The sequence below is a fragment of the Bison bison genome, unplaced genomic scaffold (assembly GCF_000754665.1).
Source record: "Bison bison bison isolate TAMUID 2011002044 unplaced genomic scaffold, Bison_UMD1.0 scf7180017864371, whole genome shotgun sequence".
Lineage (NCBI taxonomy): Eukaryota > Metazoa > Chordata > Mammalia > Artiodactyla > Bovidae > Bison > Bison bison.
The window spans coordinates 969,964-982,206 of NW_011494943.1; the positions used below are offsets into that span (position 1 = coordinate 969,964).

General features: G+C 42.2%; 1 protein-coding gene across 1 annotated transcript in view; it reads left to right on the forward strand.

Moving 5' to 3' along the window:
- CEP112 (centrosomal protein 112kDa) overlaps positions 1 to 12,243 on the forward strand; it is a 318,653-nt gene that overhangs the window by 126,732 nt on the left and 179,678 nt on the right. Inside the window, 1 exon segment of the mRNA XM_010856057.1 lies at positions 10,950 to 11,057. Coding sequence (XP_010854359.1) covers positions 10,950 to 11,057 — 108 coding nt within the window.

Here is a 12,243-nt window from a genome sequence, read left to right on the forward strand (position 1 = left end):
ATGCTACGCTATGCTAAGTCACTTCAGTCGTGTCCAACTCTGTGCGACCCCATAGACGGAAGCCCACCAGGCTCCCCCGTCCCTGGGATTCTCCAGGCAAGAACACTGGAGTGGGTCGCCATTTCCTTCTCCAATGCATGAAAGTGAAAAGTGAAAGTGAAGTCGCTCAGTCGTGTCCGACTCCTAGCGACCCCATGGACTGCAGCCCACCAGGCTCCTCCGTCCATGGGATTTTCCAGGCAAGAGTACTGGAGTGGGGTGCCATCGCCTTCTCCAAACAAGATGCTACATCCTCATAAAAATCTAGAGAAGATAAAAGCAAAACTTGAGATATTGCCAAAGGAATAGAGGTAGAAACAGAACAAAATGTCCAAAATAAGACAGAGTGTGTGACTGTAGGAATAAACAGTGATGGGTGTGTGACTGTAGGAATAAACAGTGATGGGTGTGTGACTGTAGGAATAAACAGTGATGAGTGTGTGACTGTAGGAATAAACAGTGATGGGTGTGTAACTGTAGGAATAAACAGTGATGGGTGTGTAACTGTAGGAATAAACAGTGATGGGTGTGTAACTGTAGGAATAAACAGTGATGGGTTAAATTTTTTTAGTAAGAAAGGTACTGATTAGCTGACTTAAATGAGTATATGCTATTTATAAAAGAAACAACTAAAAGTTACACAAAAGTTATATATAGAAAATATGTTTTATCACTTGTATTCAGAATAAAAGAAAATGGAATACTGTCACATAAATTAACATCAACACAAGTCAATAAACTGGACAAAGGAATATATTTTTGCTTGAGAAAGACAAGAGTCCTTATGAAAAGGTATAAGGAATACAGGAAAACATTGACATAGTCACGGGGTGCTCTAAGAAATTTTTCTCCATTCTTGACTGCTCAGGGGGGCAAAACCTAAACAAACAGGAGATCTCAATAGCGGTTTATAAAACTGCCATATTTCTACTTCCCACTCTTTAAATACGACATATTAAATTCTTACTCCAATGGAGCAGTTACAGAACTCAGTAAACCAATAAATTTCTGAAACTCAGCAGGACATATTTTTACCACAATGCTTATTAGTAAAACCAGAAATTAAATTTCAATCAAAAAAATTGCTGCATTCACCAAAAACTTTTGTTTTTTGAAAAACACCATTGAAAAAAAAAGAGGAAGTTAAGGCAAACCAGAGAATGGGAAAATAAAGGATTCACAAATATTTCCAAGAACTCATATCTAAAATATAAAAGAAATGTTACAACACAATAAGAAGACAAACAACCCAGTTAAAAATAGGCAGAATATCTGGACACCTCAGAGAAGACTAATAAGCACATAAAGAGATGTTCAGTGTTACCATTCGTCAAGGAAGTGCAAACTAAAACCAGGAAGATGCCACTGCGTGCTCTTGGAAAAGGTTAGAATTGTAAAGACTCGCTGAGGCTGCCAAACACCGGTGAAGGTAAAGGTGTGGGCAGACGTGGCGCTTTCACACTGCGGGTGCAAAAACGCTCCACGTGCACAGCCGTCTGTCAGCCGTTCCCGTCCTGTGTGTGTAACCAGGAGAACAGAAGTCGTATCCAGACAAAGACTTGTACACAAAAGTTGTCAGCAACTTTATTCACAAAAGCCCAAAACTTGAACAACCCGAATATTCCTCAGAAGTTGAAAGGACAGTCAAGATGCAGTGTATACAATGGAATATGACTTGGGGATAAAAAGGAATGAGCTGCTGATACCTGCAACAGACGACACATCTCAGAAGTCCCGCTGGAGGGAAGAAGCTGCAAACAAGGGCCCCTGCTGTGTGGGGCGTGCCTGTTCAATGTTAGGATGCCCCAGATGACGTCAGCTTGTTTGTTTCGGCAGAGTACCAACCTGATTTGTTCCAGAGCAGAAGTCTCTTCTTCTGTGGGTGGGCTCCAGTTTCAGTGAAGTCTCCATCCTTGGCTGTGCTGGGCCTCTCAAGAGCGTATCCAGACTTTGTGGTGATTTAAAGCCCTCCACCCAGTAACGCCAGGCACTCACGGGACATTCTCTGGGGTACACCATATGCTTGGCATGAAACAGTTCTCAGTAAATCTTAAAAGGACTCAGATCTTAAAATCATACAAAATTTGTTCCTTGACCCCGATAATAAATTAGAAACAAAAAATAATAATAAATCTGGGAGAATACCGTATGTTTGGAAATTAAATAAGACACTTATGAGTAACTCATGGAGTAAAGGAGATATTACTTAAAATTAGAAATTATTTTGAACCTAATTAAAACGAAAATGTGGCATATCAAAATTTACAGAATGCAGCTAACAGAGTACTCAGAGAAAAGCTTGTAACATCTATCTCCAAGAGGAACATTCTCAAATCAGTAACCTAGTTTTCATCTTAAGAAACCAGACCAGGGAAAGCAGGCTTCTGCTCAGGGAAGCAGAATAAAGGAAATCACAGATATTTACATATGTATGCAGTATATATATTTATTTATGGAAAGCAAAGAAGTAGAAAACATTAAAATAGAGAAAGTCAATGAAGCCAAAAGTTGGTTCTTTGAAAAGATCGAACAGAATTGACAAATTTAGCTTGACTGCTGAGGGTAAAATACAAAAAGCGAGGAGAAACAAATGACCGCAGCTAGGGACGCAGAAGGAAGGGATGCCGCTACTGATCTTACAGGGACGCAGAAGGAAAGGACGCCGCTACGGATCTTACAGAAAATGAAATAATTATAAGGTGATACTTTAAAAACTTGGTGCCAACAAACAACAAAAACTTAGGTGAGATGGACAAATTCCTAGGAAGATGCAAATTACTGAAACTGTCTACAGAAGAGATAGAAAGTCCAAATTGTCCTATGATAGATAAGGATATTTAATTAGCAATTAAAAATCCTTTTGCAAGGAAAAGCCCAGGACCAGATGGCTTCCCTGGTGCTGTGTACTCAGTTGTGTTTGACTCTTGCAACCCAGCGAACTGTAGGCAGCCAGGCTCCTGTGTCCGTGGGGTTCTCCAGGCAAGAAGACTCTAACAAACACTGTGGTTCAGGCAGTAGTAGGATCAAGCAGTGTGGATGGGAAGAACCATTTTCCCGTCCTACCTCTAGGATTCTATTTTTCAAGACTCCAAGGTGTGCATGATGTGTGTTCAGGGTTGTTTATTGTGATGTTATTTATCAAGGGTAAAAAAACTAGAAACTATATGTCAAAAATATATATATAGTTGGACTATAAAGAAAGCTGAGCACCGAAGAATTGATGCTTTTGAACTGTGGTGTTGGAGAAGACTCTTGAGAGTGCCTTGGACTGCAAGGAGAGCCAAGCAGTCAATCCTAAAGGAAACCAGTCCTGAATATTAATTGGAGGGACTGATGCTGCAGCTGAAACTCCCAGTACTTTGGCCACCTGATGCAAAGAAGTGACTCATTGGAAAAGACCCTGATGCTGGGAAGGATTGAGGGCAGGAGGAGAAGGGGACGACAGAGGATGAGATGGTTGGATGGCATCACTGACTCAATGGACATGAGCTTGAGTAAGTTCCAGGAGTTGGTGATGGACAGGGAAGCCTGGTGTGCTGCAGTCCATGGGGTCGCAAAGAGTCAGACACAACTGAGCAACTGAACTGAACTGATGTCAAAAAAAGTCAGAGAGAATGTTAAAAAAAAAAAAAAAAAAACTTGGAGAGAATGTGATCTCAGGAACCATTAAATTAGAAATCCATCTTCCTCTTTCCTCTGCAAAAACTGGCCCCTTTAAAATCAAACCATCTTGAAGATCCAGATGCTAACCCCCTAGTTACTGTTTCCAAGTTAACTGGAGCAAACAAACAACTAAAAGGAAATTAAAAAAAGACGACGACGACGACGAACCCTGCCCAGCCAGCAAGTGATACTGCAGTAGAACAAGACCAGCCGGGGCTGAGAGAGGGCGTCTGTGCAGTGGATGCGGAAGCCGCCCCGCAGTCCGTCCACCTTCACGCCCCACCGCTGTGCCCTGCACCAGCGCCATCTTCTGTCTTCTTTCTTCCTTCGCCAGTTCTCTGTCCCTCTGTTTGCTTCTCCCATTGCTGGACCTCCAGAGTTCGCGTGTTCCTACCTTGCAGATATTGCATCTCTGCGGACCGGTTACCCGATCTGACGGAGGGTCCTCTGCGGTGCATGCGGCTGGGGTCCACTTCCCCCCACACTCCCTCACCCGTGTCCTGTCTTTGCCCGCGGTCCTCACCGATGTGTCCAGTGGTTCTGGATTCAGACTCAGTAAAACGTGACAGTGAGAGTGGCTGATGGGAGGCGATGCTCTGTTTGTTTTCTGCTGGAAGAAAGTTCTGCGTGGTTTCAGTGGCAGGTGGTCTTGCCAAGAGCAGCCGAGCTTCTCAAACACGGAAGCGTCTTTGGTGTGAGTGGAGCAACAGGCAGCAGCCCCACGTATAAAGGGACCTTATAGCCAGGCTCACTGGTAGATGGGGCAGTTCTCACGTCGCAGATTTTAACAGGCAGTAAATACAGTGTATATGTCAAAACACGGCAAATCGGACCCCTCCACCTCAGACTGTCAGTGGTCAAAGTGTGGACGCGGCTCGAGCGCTCACGGAAAGCCAGTCAGCAGGCTCCTTATGAGGAGCAGCCACGCTGCTTCTGGACATTTCCGCAGCCTGCACTGTCCTTTTCTGCTGTTGTTTTTGAACTGCTCTTTTCTCACTGAAGTCTTTTGTGTAAAAGCCAGGAGAGCTCAGGGCATCTTTTTCCACTTGGAAACCGCTGCACATAGAAGACAACGGGAATTTGAATTAAACAAGCTCTGAGTTTGTTTTTGAAAGCGAATTGCTGTTTGAAAAACGAGGCCCCTGAGAGAAAATGGAACAGACTTTAACTTTTTAAAAAAGTTGCTTCACACTGTTTCTTTCACTTTGAAGAACTTTTTATCTCATTTAAGACTGCTTAAATAACCCAATTCTTACTCCAGTGGTGAAATCCATTATATATGTTAGCTGTCAGCAATTAGTTGTGGAAAATATACATATTTTAATTGTGAAAATGTATTACTGTTAGAATTATTCCTGTATATGTGTATATAATTGTATTTTTTTAAAGAAATAGGGTTCTGTATTTACCTATTCTCTGTGAAACAAATAAATGACTGAAAAAGACAGCTATGTCTTTTGAAGTATTGGCAGCAATTCTAAGGTGAAACTTTTTCATCTTGTAAACCGACTGAATGAATGTCAGCTCACCACTTCCTCCTGGGGCTTCCACTCAACCGCTTGACTTTTCTAGTTAATTTTGCTCCTCTTGAAAATGTATTCTCATTAAGTGGCTGCTGCTGCTAAATATCTGGCTTTAAATTCTGTTCCTTTATCTTTGTAGCCATCAGCTACAAGGTATTAGCTTTATACTTGGAAAGCCCACGGTTTGCTGTGAAAACCCAATTTGGAAACCCTGCCTTTGACTAGTGAGGTTGCTTCTGGGTGCTGGTACATTTGAAACTGATTAGCAGCTTCTTACAGTCTAAAAGATTTTGAGTTTAATTCATCATCTCATTGGAGAAAGTGAAAGTGAAGTCGTTCAGTCGTGTCTGACTCTTTGCGATCCCATGGACTGTAGCCTACCAGGCTTCTCTGTCCATGGGATTTTCTAGGCAAGAGTACTGGACTGGGTTGCCATTTCCTTCTCCAGGGGATCGTCCTGACCCAGGGATCGAACCCAGGTCTCCTGCACTGCAGGCAGACGCTTTTCCCTCTGAGCCACCAGGGAAGCCTTCTTCTCATCGGAGAAGGTAATGGCAACCCACTCCAGTACTCTTGCCTGGAAAATCCCATGGATGGAGGAGCCTGGTGGGCTACAGTCCATGAGGTAGCTAGGAGTCGGACACGACTGAGTGACTTCACTTTCACGCATTGGAGAAGGCAATGGCAACCCACTCCAGTGTTCTTGCCTGGAGAATCCCAGGGACGGGGGAGCCCGGTGGGCTGCCATCTCTGGGGTCGCACAGAGTCAGACACGACTGAAGCAACTTAGCAGCAGTAGCATCGTCTTATAGTTGCTGTTGACTTCATGAAAAAACTCTCAAGTTACAAGGAAGGAGGAATGTTATCTGAATATATCTGTGCTTTTATAAATGTAGATGGATAACAAAACAGACTGAGAGAGACAAGACTCAACATACAGACCATCCATTCTCTTGTCCTTTAAGGGCCATGCTGGCTCATGTAATTAAATAAGGTCTTTTTAGACCAGCTTGAAGGTAATAGAATATCCAGTACAAACAGAAGCATTTTTTTCTCACTTTTTGATGATAATGGGCAAATCTGTCTCTGCTTACAGCATTTGAAAAATTTTGTCTTCAAATGAGATGAGGTATCAGAGGTAAACTTCTCGAAGCATATTTAAGTATTCTAACAGAGTTTATTGTGTTAATCAATTCCAAATGTCAACATCCAAAGCCTATGGATAAATGTTTGGTTTTGAAAAACAAAATTAAAGAAATCAAACAAATAATTAAAAGAAACCTTAACTCTCATCCTTAAATGCTTAATAGAGTAGTAAGTGAAACTTTACTTACTACCAAGGAAGACCTGGACGAATTGGGCAATGGATCTTGTGTATGGATTTGAAGATTCAGTGTTATAAAGATGTCCTAAAATATATTTCCGTGTTCTTTACTCCATTCCTGTTGATTCTGCCTTGGTTTAGCCCCTTCTAATACCACACTGTGTGTGCATGCTTAGTTGCTCAGTCTCTGTCCGATTCTTGGCGACCCAGACTAGCCCACCAGGCTCCTCTGTCCATGGGATTTCCCAGGCAAGAATACTGGAGTGGGTTGCCATTTCCTCCCGCAGGGGAACTTCCCAACTCAGGGGTTGAATCTGTCTCACCTGTGTCTCCTGCATCGTAGGTGGGTTCTTTACCAGCTAAGCTATCGGGAAAACCCGTAAAAATGTCAGTTCTCCCCAGATTAATCTATAGAATCAACACAATCCTAAAACTCAAAACATTAGTGCTTTTTGCTGGTGGCGGGGTGGGGGGGGGGGGGTAGTGGTAGGGAAGTGAGGGAAACTGGTAAGCTGATTCTAAAATCTACATGGAAATACAGACGTCTCAGAGCAACCATGGCAACCTTATGCTACCAGAACTTATAAATACTGCTGAATACTGAGACTAATATTAAGCTATATTCATAAATACAGTGTGGTTTTGGCACAAAGATGAACAGTGTTTTAGGGGAAAGAGACCAAAAGTAGACACACACATTATGATTACCCTGATTCATGTCAAAGCAAGTATTGCTGTACAGCAGGCAAAGAAGGGGCAGGTCAGCAAATGCTTGCTGTGGTAATGAGGTACTGAATAAAGCATCCACATCCAGGGTTGATAAAGAACTGCTACAAATAGATAAGAAGGGGAGAGATACCAGACACGCGTCCGCTGCTTTTCTCTGTCAAGGATGTTAGTTTCTACTGAATCTTCAGTCAAGCACTGCTGCTGCTGCTAAGTCGCTTCAGTCGTGTCCAACTCTGTACGACCCCATGGACTGCAGCCCACCAGGCTCCTCCGTCCATGGGATTCTCCAGGCAAGAACACTGGAGTGGGCTGCCATTTCCTTCTCCAATGCGTGAAAGTGGAAAGTGAAAGTGAAGTTGCTCAGTCGTGTCTGACTCTTAGGGACCCCATGGAGTGCAGCCCACCAGGCTCCTCCATCCACAGTACTGGAGTGGGGCGCCATTGCCTCCTCCAGTCAAGCACAGATAATTGCTTATCTGTGTTGCTGCCATTTGTATCTGTCTTATCTGCCTATCTGTCTGTCTATCCTGTCTATATCTACACATATCTGAAAATATTTGAAGGACAATTTCTTATAGTTTATCTAAATATGTATTAGATACAGCAAAATTGTATTTGTCTATAGACTTGTATAATTGTCCACTAAATTATATATGTCAGATTACTCAGAACCTAACAACACAAGAGAACTTGACTAGAGAAAGAACAGTGACTTTTTACAACCACATCTGACAGAAATACTAGATCCTGGTCCGTGTCCACTCCTAGTCTCTTACTGCAACAGCAGAGCCCTGAGTGTATTTAGGGCCACATTAGACACAGTTCTAAATCGGCAGTCTCTCACCTTGTAGATGGAGTGTGGCTTCTAATGCAGAGAACTTCTAACGCAGTGAATGAGATGGAAACAGCGCACTGTGCTTGCTCCTGACAGGAGCTTGCGGGAAAGCCCCTTCAGAGGGTTTTCAGCAGCTGCTCTGGACCCTTAACCCTTGTCCCCTCGCCCCAACCCTTTGGGGCTGGGGTTCTGAGCTGCAGAAACTGCTCTGGGGCCATCACGGGAGGCTGAATTGCAGAGACCCGAGCCCTGACGTCTTTGAACTGCCGACAACGCGGCCTGTTCCTGAACGTTTCGTGACCCGAGGGGAGCAGAGCGCTGGTGTTGCTTAAGCTCTGGACACTCAGATGTTCTCTTTCGTGGAGCTCAAGTAACGCTCAAGACACCAGCGTACACCCCTCTTCATCACCAGTGAACGTTAGACATTCACAGAACCACACCCGAGCCCTTTTCTGCTCCTAATTTGATCACCAAGTTCTACACTTAGCTTTCTTGGAAGCCAGTTACCCAATGAAGCAGTGGGTGGTTCTTTTTTCCTTACACTTGAAGTTAAATGGAATATGGAATGATGTATGATTAAGCAGAATCTTTTGTATCTATGGCAACTGAAAACCTTGTTTCTACACAAACTTCAAGTGTTTTACAAGACTTGTTTATTTATTTTGGTTAAATTGTGGAAGGAGAATGGAGTGGGGTCTTGCATTTTCGGTCAGTATAAAATAACACTTATAACACTTTGAATTTTTCTTAATGTTTCGGTATAAGAAAGAGGTCTTTCATGTGCTTTAAATTGTTTTCTATTTTGATTATAGAAGATAATTTTTTGAAGGAAGATATCCTATTTTTATAAATGTTGCATATACAAAGCACTTCATTACATTTAAAATATTTTAATAATTATTGTTATTTGTAATACTCAATCTGTGCTAAAGTAGAATAAGAACCAAAAATCAACTTCATATGAAGATTTGTCTTAAAAGCACTGAATAAACCAGGTCTTTTCTCCTTGATTTTCCTTTCTTGCCTCCTTTCTGTTTTGCTTTTGTCTGCCCTCCATTCATCCTTGAGAATTTAATATGTATTTATTCTGCACACCGTGGCAATTAATTAATAACTAAGATACAACAGAATTATAAGTCATAGTTTCTTTTATTTGGGAGCCCGCTGTGTAGATGAATAAACGAGGCTTAGAATTTGAAACACTCCTGCACTCTAGAGAAAAGCACCCTGTGCTGGGAAAAGGGAAAGTTTCATTTTCTTGCTCCCAGAGCACCGTAAGAGGAGGGTGTTTCCGTCTGTTGTGGATCAGAGAGCAGACCCCTCCGCCAGGAGGGGAGGCTCGAGTCAGCCTTGGAGAGGGATGGCTGGGTGAGAGAAACACGGAGGGTTTTCCAACAGAGAGGAGCAAAGTTGCCTCGTGAGTAGCCGCAGCCGTTTGGGAAGTGCCAGGGGAGCCAGAGCGCAGGGGTGGCTCCTGAGGACCAAGTCACAGGCCTCTGGGTAGAGGGCTGATGCGAAGAGCGCTCACTGGAGGCGAGAGCGCCTTGAAACCCACGTCCTGAGTTAGGAAACAACGTGGGCTCCACCATGCGTGCTTTAGACATTCCTCAGCAAAGCTTATCACGGGACTGAGGGCCTATGTTGGTCGTCTTAGAACTCTGATCGCTGAATCTGGAAGCTGCCGGCCCATGTGTATGGTTCAGTGGTTTCTAATATATTCAGAGTCGTGCAACTATCATCACTCCAGAAAAAACCCCACCCCCAGCCCCCGTCACCCTAGGCAATCATTAGTCCTCTTTCTGTTTCTGTGGATTTGACTCTTCTGAGAGTTTAACACAAATGAGACAGTACAATACATGGCCTTTGCTGCCTGTTCTCTTTCACTTTGAAGACTGTTTTCAAGACGCATCCATGTTGTAATGTGTGTTAGTACTTCATCCGAATAATGTCTCATTGTATGGATATGCCGCATTTTGTTCAGTCATCAATTGATGGATGTTTGGGTTGTCTCCGTTTTGGCAGTTACGCCATGAACATCTGAATACAAGTTTTTCGTATGGATTATGTTTTTCATTTCTCACCTAGGAGTGGAATTCCTGGTTCTTATGGAATCCATGTGGGTTCACTGTGTCATCTCTATGGTTAATCTTTTGAGGAACTGTGAAATTGCCTTCCATTGTGGTTGCATCATTTTATCTCCCCACCAGCACTTGTGGGGATCTGATTTCTCTGCATCTTTACCAATCCTGTTATCATCTGGCTTTTTGATTACAGCCATCCTAGTGGGCGTGCAGTGCAGGTTGCTATTTTGACTTGAAATTGCCTGATGCCAGTGGTGGTGGGCATCTTCTCATGTGCTCGTTGGCCATCGGTGTATCTTCTTTGGAGGCATGTCTTCCAATCCCTTTGCCCAATATTAAATTGGGTTTAATTGCCCATTTATTATTGAGTTGTAAGATTTCTTTATATATTCTAGATGCAAGTCCCTTTCCAGATAGATGGTTTGCAAATATTTTCTCCCATTCAGCACACAGCAAGGCCTTAATGAAACCTTGTTGAGTAAGTATTTGGATGTTCAAAATTGTATTTCTGTCACAATATTATTGTCACAGTAAAGTTTAGTCAACTATATACCAATGATAAATTCCCTGATTTGAAACTATTGAAACCTATCAAGATAAGTAGACACAGCTGTCACCATTTTATCATCTTTAAATTCAGCATTACGATTGGTGAGGTGTTGAAAATCCATCATTTTAATAAATGTGCAATTGACAAAAATATGCACTGCCATTTGTCACTTAAGAGTTTGATATTTGATTTTTAAACTTTGCAGATGGAAAAGGTGGAAGCAGACCTGACTCGGTCCAAGTCTCTCCGTGAGAAGCAGTCCAAGGAGTTCCTGTGGCAACTGGACGACGTCAAGCAGAGATATGAGCAGCAGGTGCGTGGCCCCGAGGCCCTGAGGCTGCCGTGCGCTCGCCTCCTCCACACGCCCCGCTCTAGCACAGCGTCTGCACGGCAGAAATACTTAGGATAGGCAAAGAGTGATTCCCTTTGCCAAATTAATGAATTATAACAAATTAACATATAAATAAGTAGCGCAGATTATAAGAAAATCTTTAATGTCCCAGTAAATAAACTGGCAAAGGAAAGAAAAATATATAAGAAGTAAATTGAGTAAATGACCATGTAGAAACATCTTCAGCCTTGGTGTTAATAAAAATGCAAATTAAAGTGATGTACCATCTAAAGTTGACAAAAGTTTTGTAAAACTGGCACTTTTATATATTGCTAGTGGCATTTTAAGTTCATGTAGCCAAAAAAATTTCTGTAGCATCTACTAAGAGTCATGAAAAATGTTTACATTTTCCAGCCCAATTATCCTTAACCTTGAAAATCAGACAGAAATATTCAAACAATGATGTTAATTATTTTTTAGGTGGTTGATTCTTTTCTACATGCTCTACTTTCCACTCTGTGATAGTCTTTTTAACATGACAGTGCCTTTTTTTAGGGTAAAAATAAATTTATATAAACTCCTTTGAAAGACTGTTAAGCTTCAAAGGCTTTTCTCAGAGTCTTAGATTTGAAGCCGTACCAGATTTTTCTCTTTTATAGTCTTGGTCAAAAATATTTAATAAGGAAAATTGATCAATTATTTAAAGGATTCATACTATTAATAGAATCCATACACTATTGCATCAATTTTTCTTATTTAATTTTCATGAAAAAGAAATTATATAGATGTTTGACGAGTGTATAATAGGAATTTTTGGAAAACCACTCAAAGACCTCTGAGGTCAGTGCAGATTTAGCCTGTTTCTCTTCTTCCTGTGTCGTGAGCTGATCATCAGCACCCTTGCTGAGAGCGAAGCTTCCAGACAGTCACTTATGAGGCAGGACTATGAGCTCCGAGGTGTTAGAACATTTATTGACCTGATAATATACAAACTTTTTAAAAACCCCTTTTTAAGCTGAAAATTCTATCAACCAGAAAGGTATTCCCCTGACCACTCCAAACTGCCAACGATTTAAGGCTGGAAGTGTATCATGAGGAAAGATAGGCATAGAGTCGTGTCCCGTGAGCCAGCGCCACCATGTTCCCTGAGGGGAAGCCGAGCACACTC